This window comes from Thermobia domestica, chromosome 18 (genome assembly GCF_964235325.1).
Source record: "Thermobia domestica chromosome 18, izTheDome1.hap1.1, whole genome shotgun sequence".
Classification (NCBI taxonomy): domain Eukaryota; kingdom Metazoa; phylum Arthropoda; class Insecta; order Zygentoma; family Lepismatidae; genus Thermobia; species Thermobia domestica.
The window spans coordinates 15,618,290-15,642,331 of record NC_137471.1 but is presented as its reverse complement, the minus strand read 5'-3'; the positions used below and the strand labels follow the sequence as shown (position 1 = coordinate 15,642,331).

General features: G+C 36.1%; 1 protein-coding gene across 3 annotated transcripts in view; it reads right to left on the bottom strand.

Moving 5' to 3' along the window:
- The window catches only part of LOC145676078 (luciferin 4-monooxygenase-like), a 97,203-nt gene that overhangs the window by 16,861 nt on the left and 56,300 nt on the right, over positions 1-24,042 (bottom strand). For all 3 annotated transcript variants that reach the window (XM_081746951.1, XM_081746949.1, XM_081746952.1), the window contains 2 exons: positions 4,682-4,757; positions 1,021-1,070 (listed from right to left, as the gene is read on the bottom strand). In XM_081746951.1, the coding sequence (XP_081603077.1) occupies positions 1,021-1,070; positions 4,682-4,757 (126 nt within the window). The remainder of the gene's footprint in view (positions 1-1,020; positions 1,071-4,681; positions 4,758-24,042) is intronic.

The window sequence follows — 24,042 nt, the reverse complement described above, 5'->3', positions numbered from 1 at the left end:
TACTTCAACTCTATCGGATTTTGGAGTAAATTATTAAAATAGTAGTACTCTAATCAACTATCTGGCATGATCTTTATAGGTTCAATGAGAACAACTATACGGAATTAGAAATCAGATGGCACCACTACTGCTTTAAATTTTGGCAGAAAATTCGTACACTCATAAAACTACCTACGTTTAAGATTACGTGCAATGTAACATACTGTTGGTTATTTGGTACAAATGCCAAATATACCTCGTAAAGTTTTAATCATAGCTAAAAGTAACATTACAAAATTCTCAATGTCAGTTACTTAGACATTTGCTATATCTGTGCAAGGCAATGTACATGCTAAAAAAAAAAAAAATTCAGTATAACTATATCTATCTGATACACAGGACTTTTGAGGCGACTGTAACACGTTTCCTAAGTCATTAAAAGATGAAAGATTTTGCCTAAATGAAAGAAATGGCTTATATGCTGTAAGCTATGAATTTACACTTTACTCTGCGATTGTTAATTAGGCCACTTGCACCAGGCGGCAGCGAGAAAAGAAAGAAAAAGACCAATATTCTTAGAGAAGCCCAACAAGGACACCATCTCTTCTTATTATGTCCTTCAGAGAGTGCAGACTTCCCAGGAACTGAGTGCATATAAGTGATAATATGGAGGTAGAATACAGTTATTGCAATTGAAACAATCTACAGTTAGTTGAGTCAAGTGGAAATTATGGAGAAAACTTACTGCTACAAAGACTGGAAAAACTGAATAGAACAGAGTGAAACACAATATTTCTTTTAACGATAAGAGCCAATATCTCTATATTTTTCTACGGTGTAAATACTGATTCTGTGTTAACCGTAACACCAGACGGTTGGAGTTGAAATAGTACAGTGAAACCCTAGTCCGTGATAAAGTCTATTTGCATTAACACTATCATTTTTTGTTCTGTGATTGTTCGTTATTTTTGTACATTTCTTGTAAATTTTGTATCTAATATACGGTTGATATTTTACAGATCATTTTTTTTAAAACCTTACCTTCATTTTCACAAAGGGAAAAATTACTCCTGAGCTGGCTATTTTGAAGTCTGGAAGGAAAGAGATATTTATATATATATAATTAAGGTAGGCCTATAAATTCAAATTGACTTAATGGAATTTATTCGTTTATTTAATTGTGAGGATCAGCTAGACAACCGTTTCTAACTCGGCATTCGACATAGTCAAAGAAGGAAAAATAAATGTACAAAATTACTAATAACAAAATATTACAATCGAAAAATAGATGAAAAAGACGGAAAATTAGAAGCCTGAGTGTTCCAATACTCCATACAAACACTTTTATAAAATGTTTCTTAATACCTGTATTCATATCTTTTACATGTCACTCATTTTTTCTTATTGAAAGCTTACGTTAATCACACTCTAATTTCTTTCTCACTTTTTCTATCACATGAGTTTAAGGTACCAGGTAACAGAATGTCTTAACTTGGGCCAACTTCTCTCCACCTAAGCAAATGAAATGGAATGAAATCTTTAAGTTTTACGTCCTACGTTATGCCGGCTAGGCTAAAGAAAACGATGATGATGAGAAATGAATGAAATGGTGGAATGAAGAAAGTGAGAGGAAACCCACGCACACAGTGTTTGTCCACCACAAGGTTCGCTTGGGCGAGTTGGGATCGAACCAAGGACCCCAAGCACGAGGGGTGAACGCTCTACCACTGAGCCACCGCTGCCCCTCCACCTACTAAACAACATTACTCTCGTATCCTTTTCTTGTGCATTTCATTGCTTCGGTTTTATTTTTATGTACTTTGAATTTTAATTTGGAATTCGCATTTAAATATTTATTTAAACGTCCTAAACAGTATTTCACATAGCCTTCATTTTTTGCCATTAGGACAGTATCATCTGCGAAGCGTACAGTACTGTAAAGTCTATCTCACTTTAATATCATTCAAAGTTTTTGTTCCTATATTCTTCTAATGCTTCTTCGATATACCTAAGTAGATTTGAACAGCAGTGGTGATAATCCATATCTTTGCCTCACTTCCATGGATACTTTTCTTCTTTATCTCTGCTTCTATATCAATCCTGTTTGATTCTTAAATATCTGGAAGGTAATTTATCAATCTCTGTAGTACACGTTGAGATCTCTGAGAGTTTTGAATAAATTTCCCAACTAACATAACAAAATGCTTTTATATCAATATATATCACCTGGATGAACGACATGATATCCGTACTTTTTGCGAAAATCACCAAAAAATAATTTTTATGGCGCTGAAATGTATGCCATTCATGGCCAACAAGAACACGCTAAAAAAGAAAGGCGTTACTAAATAAGGTAAAGCTGATAATAAAGTATGTCCTTTACCAAATCTTACATTATGACATGAGAAACATGACAGTATACCTTGTAGTTAATGAAATATAATGGCCAAAACCTACCACGAAACCCTAAAACTTCAAGTGTAAATATTACAATAATAACGTATAGTAGTAGGGTAGCAATGCTCAAGCACTAGCCACAAAACAGAAAAAGAAAAAAATAAATAATATAAGTAATATTTTGTAGAGAGGTAAATGTTTATTGTGGGACCTCACATGCGTTGATACATACGCTCATTCAAGTCTCCCTCTGTCATGTCAGTAATGAACGCTGGAGCTGTTGCTGAGAAGCTGAAAAGCAAAGAAAATACAACTTTCTCGAAAAGTTTGTTTTTATTCCAATCGCTATTGAAACCATTGGCGCTTTGGGATGTAACAAGTCTTGAATTCATTAGGGAGGTAGGAAGACGCATTTTTTGTGTTTCCGGTGAAGTTCGCTCCGCATCTTATCTAATACAGCGCATATCTGTTTCTTCTACTCAACGTGGTAACGTCTCGTCGGTCCTTGGCACTTTACAACCTGGAAAGGAACTGGATGAGGTGTTTGTACTCTAATAAGAATAGTTTTATATATATTAGTCCCTGGACAATAATTTTTCTTTTGACGTTATCATTATATATTTAAATTATAATTTATAAGAATGCAAACTCAGTGTAGTTAAGAAATAATGTGATTTGATCGGTAATTTCATTGTTTCATGTTTGAGAAAATGTTTTGTACATGGATCTAAATTCTCGTTTGAAGCCTTTTGCTTGTAATTTTACTATTTTATGCTATTGTTAAACAAATTCCAATGTATTGTATAATAATAAGTACAACGTTTTCTAGATTGATCAATATATTTTTGTTAGTACATTGCTAAGGTGATGTTAGTCGTTGTCAACGAAATGTCTATAAAATATAATTGTGTGAGTCGCCATAACTGTTACACGTGTAATTTTGAATCGTACAGTAAAATAAGTTATTATTGTCAAATATAGAGTTGTGTGCATTCTAGACTGGTGTATGTTACTTCAAGTTATTTTTAATATGCGTAATAGCTAAAATATATGTGAGTATATATACGAATATATGTGAGTATATATACGAATATATGTGAGTATATATATGTGAGATAACGTTATAATATCTATTAATTGATATTTTCAGAGTTATACGTATCTCTTGTAATTTATAAAGTGGCATTACTATTATTAATTCCATTTATAATTGAGCAAAATTTACAAGTTCTTCATTTTTTTCTAAATTATTGTAATTGTTGTTTCTTTTCGAACGTAGTCTACGTTACTGCCATTGGTTGATAATTTCGTTCGCTTTTACACAGAAGCAAGATTAATTAACTTCTCTGGAGCTTAATGCAAGTAATGCTTGCTATATACTATGAGTTAAATCCTAGGAAATATCTTGGGAAAAATGTTACGATATATCTCGTAGGAAATCTTACCCTTTTGTGCCATACACGTGAAGATTTTTCCTGTCTGATCGAATTATGTTGCAAGATGTTGATCGATATTGTATTGCGGTAAAATAAATTTCGCATTCAGTTGAAGAAGCAATTGGTGGTGTTGGAATAGTGTTATCAACACCATTAATTATGGGGGTTGGCGGGGAGAAAACAAATTTGCTTCCACTTTCTCTCACCTGATGTCGCTTAAATCGAAACCTTACGAATTTTCTTTCCGAAATAGAGCGTGCTCTAAACAAAAGAAATCTCGTAAAATCGTTCAGAACAGAAATTGACATGCGATCTGATGCCATACACGTTGAGATTTTGACTAAGAAACTTATAGGAAAAATCGTAAGAGATTTCCTAGGATCTATCCTATAGTGTATGGCAGGCCTAATTCCGCGAGGTCTTTCGCCGTTTCATGAGACATCAAAAGTAAATGTGTCGACCGGCGACAGATTGCCCGTGAAAATATCGGGAAGCAAGCATGCGTAGATCGAGACTCAAAAATGTGGATATCAAAATATGTTAAACAAGAATATCAAAAAGAAAATAATCCTATGTCAACATAGAAAAATATGAGTTTGTTGTTAACATATCTTCTTGATGGAATTTTTTAAATCGATTTTTGATTTATGTAGAAACATTTGGTTGTCAATATGTTGATTGTCGGTGTTTTGATATTCACCTCTATTTTTGATGAACTTAATAATAGATAAAAGAAAAACGTCTTAGTCTATGAATCTGTACATAATGCTAATTCCTAATACTACGCAGTGACGTTAATAGGTAGGTATATTCTTACTAATAACATGGCTATTAGCTTACATACTAACTATTTTGGCAAACGATAATACCTGATTCTTGAGGAATATTAAATGCTGACGATGCATATGTACTGGATATTAAACAGCATTCAGTGGCACCATAAGCCTGAAATGAATTTTAAAGAACTAAAATCTAGAAGGTATGACGTCGTTGTCTTCCCGCGCTCCAACCTGCTCGTCACTGAGGGTGTGATACGAGGATAGCCAATCACCACCCTCGCGATGAGTAAGTTAGGCAAATCTGAAAGGTTTTGACTGGCTATCCTTTTGCCACACCCCCAGTGACGAGCAGGTAAAAGCGCGGGAAGCCATGAACATTATACCTTCTGGACTCTAATAAGTACACAAAAAGTAAATAAAATTGAAACATTATATCTTAACTTCTCTTGGGACAATCATAATTTATTGATTTTAGTGACCAGTTAATATAATTAAAAATGAAGAAAGTAACTTCAAATATTAACACAGCTGTTCACTTTAAAGCCACAATATGAAAGAGTTTTTATATGTTGTTCACATTTATCTGTAAAGACAACTTTTACATTCCCACATTTTTATGATTCTCTGTTAACGTAGGGAATTCATTCTTAACACTTTTTATACTTTTCTACAACAGTTCTTAGATTACTAAAGGGTTATTCAAAAGGGGTCCCGGTTTTGATACATCAAATTATGAACTTTATTTTCTCAAAACACACTAACAAAAGTCGTAAACATCTTCATCACACATTCTGATTTCAGGTATGATGAATGACGTCGGGCATATGATTTCCTCTACTGCGCTGGCATGCAATAACGCTGTTCGTGAAATTCGCTACGACTGCCTGGCAAGTTTCCACCACTCGTCGAATTTCCTACTTTAATTAATGGATGGAACGGGGTTGGTTGAGATACACCATTGATTTAAGAGCACCCTAAAGAAAAGAAATCACAAGGAGTTAAGTCGCATGACCTCGGGGGTTATTTCGCCTTAGAACGGCACGAAGTCGCCTATAGTGCTGCCAAAATGTCTTGAGCCGTGGCAAAAATGCGAACTAAAGCTCACACCCTCACACATCCACGCGTTGAGCCAATAAGGGTTCAGCTGTTGCTAAGCGAGAGAAAGCGACTGGAATTCCTTCAGCCGATAGCAGCGCTTGCAACGAAAGGCTAGGGATCAAGTCAATGTGGTATATTTATAGTAGTTGCTGCAGAACTTTCTCCGTTCTGATAAAAAGTTTTCACAATTAGCGCAGTTACGCTATAGTAAACTGTTCCATGGCTAGACACAGACTGAAGAAATGCGAGAAATTCAGATTAAAGTGTCAATCGGAATGTTTGTAGGTACAGCAACAATACAAAACAATGTCGGCAACCGAGAAACAAAAATTTACTAGACGATCCAAAACCGGCGCGCTTTTTGAATAACTCTATTATAAAACGTGGACACCAGTCGTTGACGTGTGGGTTAGGCAAATGAAACAAAGACTGTGACGTGACTTTGTAGTGTGGTGAAGGGAAGTAGCTAACCAGATGTACTACAGCACAAGCAGGCAACGGAATGACAGATACATCTCGTTCTTTCCTTTAATAAAGTATACAAGATGTGGGAACACCGCGGTCTTCTCATTTGCTAACATCGTTTATATACGGTATTCGAAGCTCCGCCTTGAAACGCCATAAACACTGTTTCTTAGTATACATTTTCATATTTATCTTTAAAAGCAACTAATTAATTCTTATATCACGTGTATTTTATGGTTTTCTCTAAAATTAGTTCTTATATTTTTATGCTTCTGCTTATACAGTTCATGAAAATACATTCAATTTTTTTACGTATAGTTTTCCGTAGAAGCAGTTCATACATTCTTTGTTTTTCTAACACTTTACAGACAAGCAGTTAATTTAGTTTTCCTTTAAGTAATAGTAAAAAAAAACAACAACATATATTTCTTTAATTTTGTATTTAAAAGAAACCGTTTATACTCAGTACCATATTAACAACATTATGGGAATTAAAAAAAACTGTACTGGCACACCTAAGTCACGGGAATAACATGTAAATGGGGCTATACGTATGTTAGGTGGCACTACGACAGAGGTGACTGTGGTACTAATCCAGTAGTGATGGGTCATTCATGAACGAACTGACTCTTTTGAACGACACCATCATGTGAACTAGTGAAAGAAAACGTTGTCCGTTGCCATAGAAACCGCCGTTTCTAGGGCAACAGATCCTGTCACGGTTAGCCAAAATTGAAAGAAAACAAAGTAAACGAAGATAAGGCGCAAAGTACTGGAGAGGTGAGAAGTCGCTAAAATTAATTCTCTTTAACGAGGACGATTTACGAAACATCATCTACTAATCGAAATCATGATTATTCTTCAATAAAGTAACTTCCAATAAACCTTTTGTTATTGTTAATTATTCCATATTGAACTCCCGAAGAAAACTCATCTAAACAACTTATTGACCGTGCAAATAGCGACTACTCTCAATCATGACTCCGTTTTCTTTCATTTAGAAATAGAGAAGAAAGAGAAGAAAGTAGAAGGGTAAAAGAAGGAGGTAGGTAAAGAAGAAAGAAAAGAAATAGGGTATTTTAATAAGAAACAGATTACTGGATAATTCCGGAAATATAGTAAAAGGTCGGGAAAGTCGTTGAAAGATGAATCATTCTAAATGTTATTAACAACTAATCAATTTTGGAATGCTTCGGAATAGACACATGTTCCCTCATACCACCCAGACCTAGTTCCAGGCACCACGATCGTGGGGTTGCCCAGACCTAGACCTGGAAATGAGAAAAGTGAAATCATTCTTTGTACTGTTATTCTAACCAGTGATTGATAACCATCCAGCATCTGAACTCTGTTCTCTAGGATCGACCACACATATGAATTAGCCAAGAGGAAAAAAAAAAAACAAACTTATTAACTCAATATAAATTTATGTATCGTATCAATAAAAGGTTCGACTTCCTAGAAGAAAGATGTCGTATTTAGGCTTATCCTGCTAATTTTGTTTCACTCCTAGAGCCGATTTAAACCATTAGTAGCGGTCCTTCATGACCTAGGTTATTTACCTTAACACATATATTAAAACATGACACATATATTACAGATGTTAATATGACAAATGATATCACTAAAATTACTTAAATTAAATCTATCATGCATTCACACGCTCACTCACTCAGGACAGTGTATATATGTTTAAAGGAAACCAACTAACTACAAAGATACAAATAATTTATTACATCCATAGTGAAAAGAAAAGACAAAACAAATAATTATAAAGAAAATCTTAAAAGCACAAGTTCTTGGTTATATATTAATAGAGTACATAGTGTTATATTTTAGTAATTTTTTTATATATCCAATCATCTTGACAAATAGAAAGAGAAAAAAATTATTTACGTGTATCATATCTTAGGCATGCTAAAACAAATTATGATTTGCGACATACGCAAATAAGACACTTATTTCACCTTAAAAAAAATTGGACAAAGAGGAAAGAAAAAAAAACTTTTTGGTGTATTAGAACTTATATGAGTCTCTACCTCACATTGGGTAATAAGATATTAATGATTCTGAGCGTTCAAATCACAAATCACGCACTACTCATAGTGTCCAAAACATTTCGCTCCATTTAACTTCGTTCGTGTTTATATATATCTCTATATGTATATATATATCTATTGGTTTACAAAACCATTCGTCGTCTATACTTGGTTTATAACTTTTAACAGTTTATATCTGCAATCGCACACTGCGACGCTTTATACCCATCCAGGGATTTCGAAAAATCACTATCGCTAGAGGATGTTTCTCCTCTTAGACGGTCAATTTCCAAACTTATTAATTGAATAGTTTTAAGTTATTTATGCAACACTGGGACATGTCATGAGGCCTTTCCTTAGGATCACTTTCGTATATATGTGTATATAATTCGGATTTTTAAAACGATCTCCCGCAGGTGTACGGAGTATAAAGGTTCAAATTGAGGATAAAAAAAAACTGGTCAAGTCACAGGATACATATGCAGGTGAGAAGGATTCAAGGTACACTTTCCACAATGGTTTTTGGTTGGTAGTTCAGGGATAATATTCGTTATGCTGTGGGTTACGTTTAGACCTGCCGTTACTTTCCAATACATGCCATTACAGAATTACATGAGGTATCATTTACATTTATTCAAAAGAAAAGGAAAATTACTTAAGTGCACGGCGGTATTCATGACAAAATCTACATTCTCAAATTCGTCGGGAAACTCACTGGCAAACTATAGCAACCAATACACGTTTAGGGGGGACAGACACGAGCGCTCTTACATATATTCATAATACATTTAATATCATACTTTTACTTTAAAATCATATTCACATATTAAGTACATATACATTTCGACGTATTCATTTCTCTCTCTATATATATATATATATATTTATATTCAATAAATGCGCACACATTTGAATTAATCACCCCAATAATAAAATTTTTTACAAGGTTGCAAACATTGTCCCAAAACAAATGACTTCCGACAGTACATATGAAAAAGAAAATCGCTTTTCTACCTGATACCGCGCATCTATAAATTTTTTCACCTTTATATATTCAATTCGTGCTTAAATAATGAAAAAAAAACTTTGTGAGGCAGGCACGTAACACAGAGCATTTCTAAAGATATAACTAGATAAACCAAAATACAATTTCTGGGCCCAGATCAACTACAAAGTAATTGAAAACCAAAACAGAAAGGAAAGTGACCAACGGATTACAAAAAAAAAAAACTTAAGAGGAACGACGGTGAAAGAACGTAATCGAAGTGTCGTCAAATACTAAGTCTTTGTTCATTTCAGCGATAGGTCAAAATGTGATGGAGGACCCAATCATTATCTACTCCATTCATGAATCGTGTCTTGCAACGTCTCAGCTGGTAATTTCAGATCAGAGTTGTACGTTAAATAAATCGTAAGTGATAAGTTCAAAATCGGGGGGGGGGGAAGGTTGAAAATTTGAAAAAAAAATCTTGAAGTAATGAAGACAGAGAGAGAGATAGAGAAGAAGGAAGACGAAGAATAGGGGCGCCAAAGACTTAAGTGAGAAATAACTAACGCTACAAAGATAGAAGTCGAATTTCGCTCTCAACAAAATCCATAGCCAAAATATTCTTAACATGCCAAAAAGGGTGGTCTACTCAAATACGTAGACTCAAGGGGCGCCCTGCTGCCAAGGATGCAAGTTCTGTGTCCATCAGATCCCAATCCCACAAGAGTTTGCTTGTAAGATTGAAATCCGATCCCCGTATCCGGCCCAGACCAGCAGGATAAAAGGAGAGGGGGAAAGGGACCAGGTAACTGCGTCCCCAATTTTGAAATCTCTAAGTAAAAAAAAAATATTCGACCCCTTAGAAAAACTAAGAAGGTTCGAGGACAGTAATGAAACTAGAATAGAAGTATTATCTAAGATATCCCTAACTAATGATTTGCCGAAAAAAAAATTAAATAAACTGAATTTTGGATCGGTGATTTCTATTGCCAAACCTCACCGATAGCTACCCTGCGCAGACACGCCACGGTCTGGGATGTCGTTAATTTCCCTCGTCTAATTAAACTAAGAAAAGAAATGAAAATACTTAAAGGGACTAGGGGTCGACATCCGGGTACGCTAATAAATTTCAATAATTAATTGTTTTGATTCTGTAACCCTGTCAGAGCTGTCGCCTCCATGAACATTGTAAGCTAGCCCGAGTAGGTAACGTGAAGGAAAAAAATCTCACGGAGCAGGATATTCTATTTTAAAAAAACCGACCAGAAAATATAATTCACTACAGCCCCGTTCTATAGCTACTATTGTCTTTTCATAATTTATTATTCAATATGTCTAGTCAACGATTATATGATGCTACCTATTCTATCAGATGGTATTACTATGGTTGATTATTACTATAACACATTAAACTACAAAGTATTACCATAGTCCGACTATATATTGCCCTCCGGTCCGCGTGATATCATGGTGCAGGGGTCAGAACTTGAGATGTTTGTAGCTACACGTATCTATTCAATATCTATATATCAACACACGGCGAAGTATTCACTGGGCTACTATATATTTAACTATATGGGTGTCCTATATTCTATATTCATTTACTACAATATTCATACACTTTATATTCATATTCACATTAATATTCATTTGCCATGACGCTATATTCTACAAACAGCCTGTTTCCTCTATCTACGCCCAGCCTATTTACACATTTCATCATAATAATTTAAAATCTATAGTCACTACAAACATTTCCCATTCCGATCACCGCACGACAACCTCACTCGAACTCAAGACTCTTTCACACACACACAATACTATGTAATACCTGGTAGCTTTATTAAGAACGAAAAAAAAATCCTACGTATGTTCACTGAAAATAGAATTATCTGCGATAATGTTTAATGTTTATAAAATTCTGCAGCAACAATGAGCTTCTGCAGCCATGAAGAAAAATGAACATCTAATATAATTCCAAAGCGAAGAACTAGCATCATATCGCCCGACTTCTGTTAAAAAATTACGTATTGTTTATTTACTTAAATATCTCGATTTCTAGACTAGGCAGAGTGTTGAAATTTTCAGAATATATTAATTTTGGGTCACTTGACCTAACTGTACATTCATATGGGCTGTGAATTATACCTTCTAGGTTTTATTTCGGAAAGAAAGGTCAATTTCATGAAATCTAAATCACTAAGCATCTCGACAGAAGAATGGCGGTTAGTACTGACTTTTGACACTAGGGATAGCGACGATATAATCAACCCTTGAACAACTGAATGTGACCTTGTACACGGAATTATTATACTATATTAAGTTCACTATTAAATATTGTGTATGAGTTCACTTAATGACGGAATAATAAAGAATTTATCGCATAGTAAATACTACACTGTCCATATTTAATTATCTCACACACTCTTTCATCACTTAACTACCACAATTACTACTACTAGAACATGTTTCTACATTACGAACACATACATGCCACATTCATACTACACACTACATTAATACATGTTATACTAATAAATATACACAGAAAACATTCATATTTTACCATTTTAAATCGGCTCTATGAAAGGAAAGGGGAAGAAAGGAAACAGGGCCAACTGGCCCTAGTATTTACTAAATCACATTCTTGACTCAACCTGTTTAATCAATGCCCTGAGGGGACATATCGGAGTATTAGCTAGCAATAGAACCCCTGCCCTGAAGGGGCAGGAACCCGGAACCAAACTAAATGTTCAACTCATCCCGCTGGAAGCCGTTCTCCCAATTTGGGAGTCAGATAGGAGCCCTTACTGTAAATTTACACGTACATTGTGATTACTATTCTAACTACAACAAAATTAAATACCGCCATGTATGTTAAAAAAAAATCACTCGCTACCTACATATACAAATCTCTATATGGACAGGTCTTGTAACCCTCAATTATCAGGAAAATTGGAGGTGAAAATATAAGGGGAAACACTGATCTTCTGAACCGGTTTTAGGAAAGAAAACAGAAATCACACTACTTTTGAATCCTGTCCATAACGATCGGTGGATGAAAACATGGCGTCACTATATCGCCCTTACTATTTCAGCCTTTTTTAGTCCAGTTTTGACTATGAAATTTAACAGTTCATGGCTCCTCGAGACTTCCAGAGATTTTAGGTATTAATGAAATCCCAAATGTTACCTTGTTTGCAGCTTTCTCACTCCTTTTCAACGTTTTTTGCTGGGAAGATCTTAGTCCGGCATCTTCCGTGAAATTCTTGCAGGGAATGGAATAATTGCGCCCTAATATCATAGCGTGGGTTTATCAGCCAATCAAAACTAAGCATTTTGGCGGTGGGGCTTTGAAACGAATAAAATTTGGTAAAATCTGGATTAAACTAGATTTTAGAAGGACCTAGGTATCTAAAAGAGAGGTGAAGGGTGGTCCTGAAAATTCTGTCGAATTTTAGATTGGTTATTTGATCTGGAAAGTTCCGTCCAATAGTGGATCTATATTTTCGGATAGCACTGACACCGTAAGAATTGTAATAATCCATTTACATATACATATACAAGACTTATAACTAATTTAAAATATAAATAAAGATATTGATTCCCAAAACTATAATTCCTAATAAATTTTTTACAGTTTTCCATGTTAATTTGAAATAGAATAATGAACAATATTACGAATTATATGAACAGCCAGAAATTTTTTGTTAAACGTCAGGTACAGTCGGTGCAAAAATTTCGGGCACCCTCCTATTAAGAACATAATATCATTAGACTGTAATGGCATATTACAGTTCCCCGGCGTCGTTAAAAAAAATTTGTTTGAATAACAAAATTTTGTTGAATAGAATTAACATGTATTAATACCAATAAACTAACTACTCACTCAAACTCTCATGCACTCAAATGAGACAGTGTAACATTCACTTTGGGTATTGAGATAGAAGTTCTCGTTTTTTGTCCTCAGTACAGTTGAAAAGCTTAAGATTTTGGAAATTGTGAGTTCCGATACTTTCACCTTTTAGATTGTGTAATACAGCGCAATTTTTCAATAATTTAACTGCTAAAAACGTTCACAAAGGAACAGGACTGACAGGAGTTCCAGCTGAGATATTGAAAGAGACAACTCATATAACTATCCTTCCTCATTTCACCAGGTAGTTGCGGAATTAGTTTGTCGATTTGACAGCGGTCTCGCGACTATCAATCCCTCGAGTGGCTAGAATTCCATTTCCGCCATTAGTTGGTATTTGCGAAGGGGCAGAATTCTGAGATCTACTTGCACAGTTATTGTTAACATTGCCATTTTGACCATTACCGTTTTCTCTTCTCCGGTACGCCCCGTTAAAGTTCCTCCTATTATCGTCCCTATTCGGGTTCGATTCCCCCATTGTGCGGTCATAGGGGCGATAACCCCGGCGATTGTTAAACATCGGTCGGTTACGGAACAAACGTCGACCATTATATTGATTGCTTTCTGAGCCACTCCCACTCGGATAGCGAGATCCAGCTTGGGTGTAACTCAGAAAGTCCGTTTGGCAACTAGCCGTTGCCTTGTTTTTCACGGGTTTCACGACTTTTGCTTGTCGGGCGAAATACCTCTTTGGTGGGCCTCCAGTTTCTTTCCCACACAGGGCAGCTAGGCGTGACGTAACTTCTCGCACCGTTTGGCACAAGTGGGAGGCAATAGCCCGCGACTCATCTGGTGGAAGAGCGTTCACTATGATATCTACTAGCTCGGCTTGCGATGGATTCTCTGCAATCTGATAGTACAGTTCGATGATCTTCCAAGCATAGTCCAAAAGGGACCCATACTTGGCTCGATCATATCTTAAAGATTGGAGGTTGCGTTTCTGAAGCCTCTCTATATGTTCGTTGCAGTATTCTTCCTTAAAAAGGATCAGAAAATCATCAAACGTATGAATTCTATATTTAATAGAAGCAAACCACGCGCCTGATGCTGCAATTAAAAGTTTTTCAACTATTTGTAAACGTTCTCTATCGGTCAGCCGATACATTTCTAAACACTGCTGCAATCTACGCAGAAAAACACGAGGCTGTCCATTGGTAATATTCCCGTCAAAAGTGGGAAAACGTTCGATGTCCCTCAGCGAAACCTTGGAACCCATACTAACATAAGCAGGGGAATAGTTACTGGGAATTAACATATTATCCTGCACAATCGGAGTCGTCACCGGATTTACCACCGACGACGTCGTAGCGGTGTTATAATTACCCATGTAAGTGAAAGGGATTTTGTTGGTCGTATTGAATATGTTGGGCTCCATCCCCGGACCAATCGCACCCATGAACAACGACTCAGAATGGCACCCATCTCCTCTTCCCGGCAACACGCTATGTGATTGTATACCTCCATGTAAGGAGGGAGCACTCACACTAGTGACCGTAGTCGTCACAACACTCGACTGATTCGGCACACTATTGGAATTGAACCACGACTTTGGTTCTGACCGATGCATGGGGTAGTGCGTCGCAATATCTCGTGCATCAACTGACACTAAATTTTCTTTTCCTGCGCCACGGGTAGTTGTTATAGCGGGTAATATTTCTGAGGAATCGCTACCGGGGAAAGGATAGGTTACCTCTGATTTTTCGCGACTAGATTTTGTCATTTCTTTTTGAATATTTGCTATCTCGTTTTGAATTTTCGAAATTTTCTGGTCAGTTACTTCCAGTTTGGTTTCCAATGATAAGTCTGACAAGGTTGACTTTAAACTATCAATTTCGGCCTGCTGTGTTTCTAATTTATTGTTGATTTTATGCATTTGTTCAATTTCAGAATTTACACGCTCTAATTTACCCTCAGTCTCCTGCTGAAATTGCTTTAGGGACTGTTGAGCCTCGCATCTGACCAAATCAATTTCAGTAGACGTTTGCTGCCTCAATGTGGTTATTGAGGAAGCAAAGTCCAAACATATTTTGTCGATTTTCTGGGTTAATGCCTCGAATCGAGATTCGGTTTCTCGTTTCGAGGTGTCAAATTTCTCATTTATTTCACGTCTTATCTCCCGGCTATTTTCATTCATTTCCAGGCTATTATTATCTATTTTCTCATTTATTTCGCGTCTCATTTCCCGTAGCATTTGTTGCAATGAAAGGAGGAGAGCGTCATTATTAGATGACACAGTCTTCCTTTGCTTTTCTTTGGGTTTATCACCAATTGGATCCCCATCTTTTTCATTATCATCGAGGTCAGATATCTCTACTGGAGATATTTGGCCTCGGTTCTTCGGGGTACTATACCCTCGCTCACCGTCCGAATCGGGATGTTCATTTTCTTTTTCAGAGGATAAACTCATGGGTTCACGCGACTGGTGGAGCTTCCCCTCACATTCTTTACAATATTTAAATATCTCACCAGCCCGGACCTTTTCTGCATTTTCAGCAGTATCCTCTAAATTAATACAACTGAAATGGATCCATTTCAGCCCACATTCGTGACACCTCACTAGCCTACGAGAGACGCGAGCTCTTTTCTCACTACTTTCTAAAGTACATTGTGTACATGAGACTTCCGCGTTCTCGTGTGATACTACTTCCCTATTAGTTGCCATAGTTTCCATACAAAAAGACACAATATAAACACATGCAATTATATCCTTATACACTAACAATACTTATTAATCAGGTACTATTCATAAATTAAGGGACTCCTATCTAATTCCCTCCTTGGGTCAACTTCCAGCATTTTCAAATTTTAGAAGTCACTTTAGCAAATTCCCTCATTTCCCCCTTTCTACAGAGAGAGACAAAGATAGCAGAACAGCCAATGACTACGACTATTTAATCTCACTATAACTTTTTAATTATGCACCTTTTGTGGCCAAGTCAATATGTGCTCGATCCTAAACAGTGTTTAATAAATAATTTCAGATTCGTTACCAGGGAAAACAATTGTTTCCATGGTAACTGTCCGATGTCAACGGTCGCCAAAATTGAAAGAAAACGTTGTCCGTTGCCATAGAAACCGCCGTTTCCAGGGCAACAGATCCTGTCACGGTTAGCCAAAATTGAAAGAAAACAAAGTAAACGAAGATAAGGCGCAAAGTACTGGAGAGGTGAGAAGTCGCTAAAATTAATTCTCTTTAACGAGGACGATTTACGAAACATCATCTACTAATCGAAATCATGATTATTCTTCAATAAAGTAACTTCCAATAAACCTTTTGTTATTGTTAATTATTCCATATTGAACTCCCGAAGAAAACTCATCTAAACAACTTATTGACCGTGCAAATAGCGACTACTCTCAATTATGACTCCGTTTTCTTTCATTTAGAAATAGAGAAGAAAGAGAAGAAAGTAGAAGGGTAAAAGAAGGAGGTAGGTAAAGAAGAAAGAAAAGAAATAGGGTATTTTAATAAGAAACAGATTACTGGATAATTCCGGAAATATAGTAAAAGGTCGGGAAAGTCGTTGAAAGATGAATCATTCTAAATGTTATTAACAACTAATCAATTTTGGAATGCTTCGGAATAGACACATGTTCCCTCATACCACCCAGACCTAGCTCCAGGCACCACGATCGTGGGGTTGCCCAGACCTAGACCTGGAAATGAGAAAAGTGAAATCATTCTTTGTACTGTTATTCTAACCAGTGATTGATAACCATCCAGCATCTGAACTCTGTTCTCTAGGATCGACCACACATATGAATTAGCCAAGAGGGAAAAAAAAACAAAACTTATTAACTCAATATAAATTTATGTATCGTATCAATAAAAGGTTCGACTTCCTAGAAGAAAGATGTCGTATTTAGGCTTATCCTGCTAATTTTGTTTCACTCCTAGAGCCGATTTAAACCATTAGTAGCGGTCCTTCATGACCTAGGTTATTTACCTTAACACATATATTAAAACATGACACATATATTACAGATGTTAATATGACAAATGATATCACTAAAATTACTTAAATTAAATCTATCATGCATTCACACGCTCACTCACTCAGGACAGTGTATATATGTTTAAAGGAAACCAACTAACTACAAAGATACAAATAATTTATTACATCCATAGTGAAAAGAAAAGACAAAACAAATAATTATAAAGAAAATCTTAAAAGCACAAGTTCTTGGTTATATATTAATAGAGTACATAGTGTTATATTTTAGTAATTTTTTTATATATCCAATCATCTTGACAAATAGAAAGAGAAAAAAATTATTTACGTGTATCATATCTTAGGCATGCTAAAACAAATTATGATTTGCGACATACGCAAATAAGACACTTATTTCACTTTAAAAAAAATTGGACAAAGAGGAAAGAAAAAAAAACTTTTTGGTGTATTAGAACTTATATGAGTCTCTACCTCACATTGGGTAATAAGATATTAATGATTTTGAGCGTTCAAATCACAAATCACGCACTACTCATAGTGTCCAAAACATTTCGCTCCATTTAACTTCGTTCGTGTTTATATATATATCTCTATATGTATATATATATATATCTATTGGTTTACAAAACCATTCGTCGTCTATACTTGGTTTATAACTTTTAACAGTTTATATCTGCAATCGCACACTGCGACGCTTTATACCCATCCAGGGATTTCGAAAAATCACTATCGCTAGAGGATGTTTCTCCTCTTAGACGGTCAATTTCCAAACTTATTAATTGAATAGTTTTAAGTTATTTATGCAACACTGGGACATGTCATGAGGCCTTTCCTTAGGATCACTTTCGTATATATGTGTATATAATTCGGATTTTTAAAACGATCTCCCGCAGGTGTACGGAGTATAAAGGTTCAAATTGAGGATAAAAAAAACTGGTCAAGTCACAGGATACATATGCAGGTGAGAAGGATTCAAGGTACACTTTCCACAATGGTTTTTGGTTGGTAGTTCAGGGATAATATTCGTTATGATGTGGGTTACGTTTAGACCTGCCGTTACTTTCCAATACATGCCATTACAGAATTACATGAGGTATCATTTACATTTATTCAAAAGAAAAGGAAAATTACTTAAGTGCACGGCGGTATTCATGACAAAATCTACATTCTCAAATTCGTCGGGAAACTCACTGGCAAACTATAGCAACCAATACACGTTTAGGGGGGACAGACACGAGCGCTCTTACATATATTCATAATACATTTAATATCATACTTTTACTTTAAAATCATATTCACATATTAAGTACATATACATTTCGACGTATTCATTTCTCTCTCTCTCTCTCTCTATATATATATATTTATATTCAATAAATGCGCACACATTTGAATTAATCACCCCAATAATAAAATTTTTTACAAGGTTGCAAACATTGTCCCAAAACAAATGACTTCCGACAGTACATATGAAAAAGAAAATCGCTTTTCTACCTGATACCGCGCATCTATAAATTTTTTCACCTTTATATATTCAATTCGTGCTTAAATAATGAAAAAAAAAACTTTGTGAGGCAGGCACGTAACACAGAGCATTTCTAAAGATATAACTAGATAAACCAAAATACAATTTCTGGGCCCAGATCAACTACAAAGTAATTGAAAACCAAAACAGAAAGGAAAGTGACCAACGGATTACAAAAAAAAACTTAAGAGGAACGACGGTGAAAGAACGTAATCGAAGTGTCGTCAAATACTAAGTCTTTGTTCATTTCAGCGATAGGTCAAAATGTGATGGAGGACCCAATCATTATCTACTCCATTCATGAATCGTGTCTTGCAACGTCTCAGCTGGTAATTTCAGATCAGAGTTGTACGTTAAATAAATCGTAAGTGATAAGTTCAAAATCAAGGGGGGGGAAGGTTGAAAATTTGAAAAAAAAATCTTGAAGTAATGAAGACAGAGAGAGAGATAGAGAAGAAGGAAGACGAAGAATAGGGGCGCCAAAGACTTAAGTGAGAAATAACTAACGCTACAAAGATAGAAGTCGAATTTCGCTCTCAACAAAATCCATAGCCAAAATATTCTTAACATGCCAAAAAGGGTGGTCTACTCAAATACGTAGACTCAAGGGGCGCCCTGCTGCCAAGGATGCAAGTTCTGTGTCCATCAGATCCCAATCCCACAAGAGTTTGCTTGTAAGATTGAAATCCGATCCCCGTATCCGGCCCAGACCAGCAGGATAAAAGGAGAGGGGGAAAGGGACCAGGTAACTGCGTCCCCAATTTTGAAATCTCTAAGTAAAAAAAAATATTCGACCCCTTAGAAAAACTAAGAAGGTTCGAGGACAGTAATGAAACTAGAATAGAAGTATTATCTAAGATATCCCTAACTAATGATTTGCCGAAAAAAAAATTAAATAAACTGAATTTTGGATCGGTGATTTCTATTGCCAAACCTCACCGATAGCTACCCTGCGCAGACACGCCACGGTCTGGGATGTCGTTAATTTCCCTCGTCTAATTAAACTAAGAAAAGAAATGAAAATACTTAAAGGGAATAGGGGTCGACATCCGGGTACGCTAATAAATTTCAATAATTAATTGTTTTGATTCTGTAACCCTGTCAGAGCTGTCGCCTCCATGAACATTGTAAGCTAGCCCGAGTAGGTAACGTGAAGGAAAAAAATCTCACGGAGCAGGATATTCTATTTTAAAAAAACCGACCAGAAAATATAATTCACTACAGCCCCGTTCTATAGCTACTATTGTCTTTTCATAATTTATTATTCAATATGTCTAGTCAACGATTATATGATGCTACCTATTCTATCAGATGGTATTACTATGGTTGATTATTACTATAACACATTAAACTACAAAGTATTACCATAGTCCGACTATATATTGCCCTCCGGTCCGCGTGATATCATGGTGCAGGGGTCAGAACTTGAGATGTTTGTAGCTACACGTATCTATTCAATATCTATATATCAACACACGGCGAAGTATTCACTGGGCTACTATATATTTAACTATATGGGTGTCCTATATTCTATATTCATTTACTACAATATTCATACACTTTATATTCATATTCACATTAATATTCATTTGCCACGACGCTATATTCTACAAACAGCCTGTTTCCTCTATCTACGCCCAGCCTATTTACACATTTCATCATAATAATTTAAAATCTATAGTCACTACAAACATTTCCCATTCCGATCACCGCACGACAACCTCACTCGAACTCAAGACTCTTTCACACACACACAATACTATGTAATACCTGGTAGCTTTATTAAGAACGAAAAAAAATCCTACGTATGTTCACTGAAAATAGAATTATCTGCGATAATGTTTAATGTTTATAAAATTCTGCAGCAACAATGAGCTTCTGCAGCCATGAAGAAAAATGAACATCTAATATAATTCCAAAGCGAAGAACTAGCATCATATCGCCCGACTTCTGTTAAAAAATTACGTATTGTTTATTTACTTAAATATCTCGATTTCTAGACTAGGCAGAGTGTTGAAATTTTCAGAATATATTAATTTTGGGTCACTTGACCTAACTGTACATTCATATGGGCTGTGAATTATACCTTCTAGGTTTTATTTCGGAAAGAAAGGTCAATTTCATGAAATCTAAATCACTAAGCATCTCGACAGAAGAATGGCGGTTAGTACTGACTTCTGACACTAGGGCTAGCGACGATATAATCAACCCTTGAACAACTGAATGTGACCTTGTACACGGAATTATTATACTATATTAAGTTCACTATTAAATATTGTGTATGAGTTCACTTAATGACGGAATAATAAAGAATTTATCGCATAGTAAATACTACACTGTCCATATTTAATTATCTCACACACTCTTTCATCACTTAACTACCACAATTACTACTACTAGAACATGTTTCTACATTACGAACACATACATGCCACATTCATACTACACACTACATTAATACATGTTATACTAATAAATATACACAGAAAACATTCATATTTTACCATTTTAAATCGGCTCTATGAAAGGAAAGGGGAAGAAAGGAAACAGGGCCAACTGGCCCTAGTATTTACTAAATCACATTCTTGACTCAACCTGTTTAATCAATGCCCTGAGGGGACATATCGGAGTATTAGCTAGCAATAGAACCCCTGCCCTGAAGGGGCAGGAACCCGGAACCAAACTAAATGTTCAACTCATCCCGCTGGAAGCCGTTCTCCCAATTTGGGAGTCAGATAGGAGCCCTTACTGTAAATTTACACGTACATTGTGATTACTATTCTAACTACAACAAAATTAAATACCGCCATGTATGTTAAAAAAAAAAAATCACTCGCTACCTACATAAACAAATCTCTATATGGACAGGTCTTGTAACCCTCAATTATCAGGAAAATTGGAGGTGAAAATATAAGGGGAAACACTGATCTTCTGAACCGGTTTTAGGAAAGAAAACAGAAATCACACTACTTTTGAATCCTGTCCATAACGATCGGTGGATGAAAACATGGCGTCACTATATCGCCCTTACTATTTCAGCCTTTTTTAGTCCAGTTTTGACTATGAAATTTAACAGTTCATGGCTCCTCGAGACTTCCAGAGATTTTAGGTATTAATGAAATCCCAAATGTTACCTTGTTTGCAGCTTTCTCACTCCTTTTCAACGTTTTTTGCTGGGAAGATCTTAGTCCGGCATCTTCCGTGAAATTCTTGCAGGGAATGGAATAATTGCGCCCTAATATCATAGCGTGGGTTTATCAGCCAATCAAAACTAAGCATTTTGGCGGTGGGGCTTTGAAACGAATAAAATTTGGTAAAATCTGGATTAAACTAGATTTTAGAAGGACCTAGGTATCTAAAAGAGAGGTGAAGGGTGGTCCTGAAAATTCTGTCGAATTTTAGATTGGTTATTTGATCTGGAAAGTTCCGTCCAATAGTGGATCTATATTTTCGGATAGCACTGACACCGTAAGAATTGTAATAATCCATTTACATATACATATACAAGACTTATAACTAATTTAAAATATAAATAAAGATATTGATTCCCAAAACTATAATTCCTAATAAATTTTTTACAGTTTTCCATGTTAATTTGAAATAGAATAATGAACAATATTACGAATTATATGAACAGCCAGAAATTTTTTGTTAAACGTCAGGTACAGTCGGTGCAAAAATTTCGGGCACCCTCCTATTAAGAACATAATATCATTAGAGTGTAATGGCATATTACACTAGTATGGAACTAGTTCATACATTTGGAACTCTCCGTTCAAAGTACCGACAGCTCCACAGACGACACCAGCAGTTGAGTAATGAGAGTACCGTACACAATTCCAGCAGTTCAAAGTAACGACGACTCCGCTCCGAAACAGCCAATAAGAATGCACGAAACTACCGCACACGCCTACCGACACCGATATAGCCAGAAGCCAGTAAGAATGCATACAGGGAACTCAGTGAACGTAGTCGTTACCTTTTGAATGACACAACACCAGTTAACAAAGAACTGGCACCTTTGAACGACGACTCCCAACCATTCAAAAAAGAACAGGCTCCTTTTTGAACGACAACTCCCAACCGTTCAAAAAGGAACTGGCACCTTTGAACGACTCCCGTATCGGTGCCGGAGCGAATGAGCTAGCTCCACCAAATGAACTGCCTCGACCCATCACTATAATCCAGGAATACTATATCAGAGACAAATCACAAGGTCCATTTGTAACACAAGAACATTGCAGCAAATATTATTTTATACGAGGGTAACTCAATAAATGCGTGCATTTTTTGCTCTAATCGTCTGTAGAAATGAAATGAAATAAAATCTTTCAATGTAACTTCCCACGATTATGTCCTTTGGTCTAAGAAAGACGGTTGATTAAGGCAAGTGAATCATGATGGAAGATATGGTGGAATACGAATGTGGGAGGAAACGGGAGTACTCCGAGAAAACCCATGAACACGATGTTGTGTACCACAAACTTACTTGGGCAGCGAACTAGGGACCCCACGCATCAGAGGTAAGCGCTCTACCACCTAGTCACCGTGCCTCCTTAATCGTCTCTGGATTGGCTATAAAGGTTTTCTACGTTCGCAAGCCGATAAATGGTATCATTGTATCGCTTTTGGCAGGTTTTAGTATTATCATTTTAGGTAATATTTTCCACTCTTGCGAAGAAAACGCTTCCGCGTCATTGTGCGTTTGCACCACAGAAGAACAACTTTCCGTAATCTGTTTTTTTTTTTTTTTTTTTTTTTTTTTTTTTTTTTTTTTGTAGTTCGAAGGTGTATCGGAAGCTAAAATACATGAAGACTTTCAGCACAATACAGAGGCAATGTTTTACTATGTCTCAGTGTTTACCAGTGGATTGAAAAATTCAAAAGTGGTCGAATAAGCGTGCTTACCAGTGGATTGAACAATTCAAAAGTGGTCGAGTAAGCGTGTTTACCAGTCGATTGAAAAATTCAAAAGTGGTCGAATAAGCTTGTTTACCAGTGGATTGAAAAATTCGAAAGTGGTCGAATAAGCGTGAAGGACGAGGGAAGAGCAACAAGTCTGTGCGAGATGGGTCCCAGAATAACTCAGTGAAGAGCACAAACGGCAATTGGGTGATAATCTGTCAGCTCCTATTACCATTATGCTCACAAAAGTGAAGCCTTTTTTTTAATGAATCTTCACTGCTGTTCTTCTGTAGTGCAAACCGAGAGCGGCTCAGCCATGCTTACTTCACGACAGTGCAGAGTGAATTGCAGTGATAAGCTGCCACAAGCAAAGACAGTAGTTCCATCTATAGGCTTAAAAATGCAGACAGCTGTACGTCAACGTACTGACGATTAGAACATACGTTCATATGCTTATTGAGTTACCCTCGTAGTTCGGTATAGTCTGATCTACTGGATAGAAGAACGTATTTATGTTAAGTCACTTGACATAGAATACATACATTAATATGGAGCCCCTGTG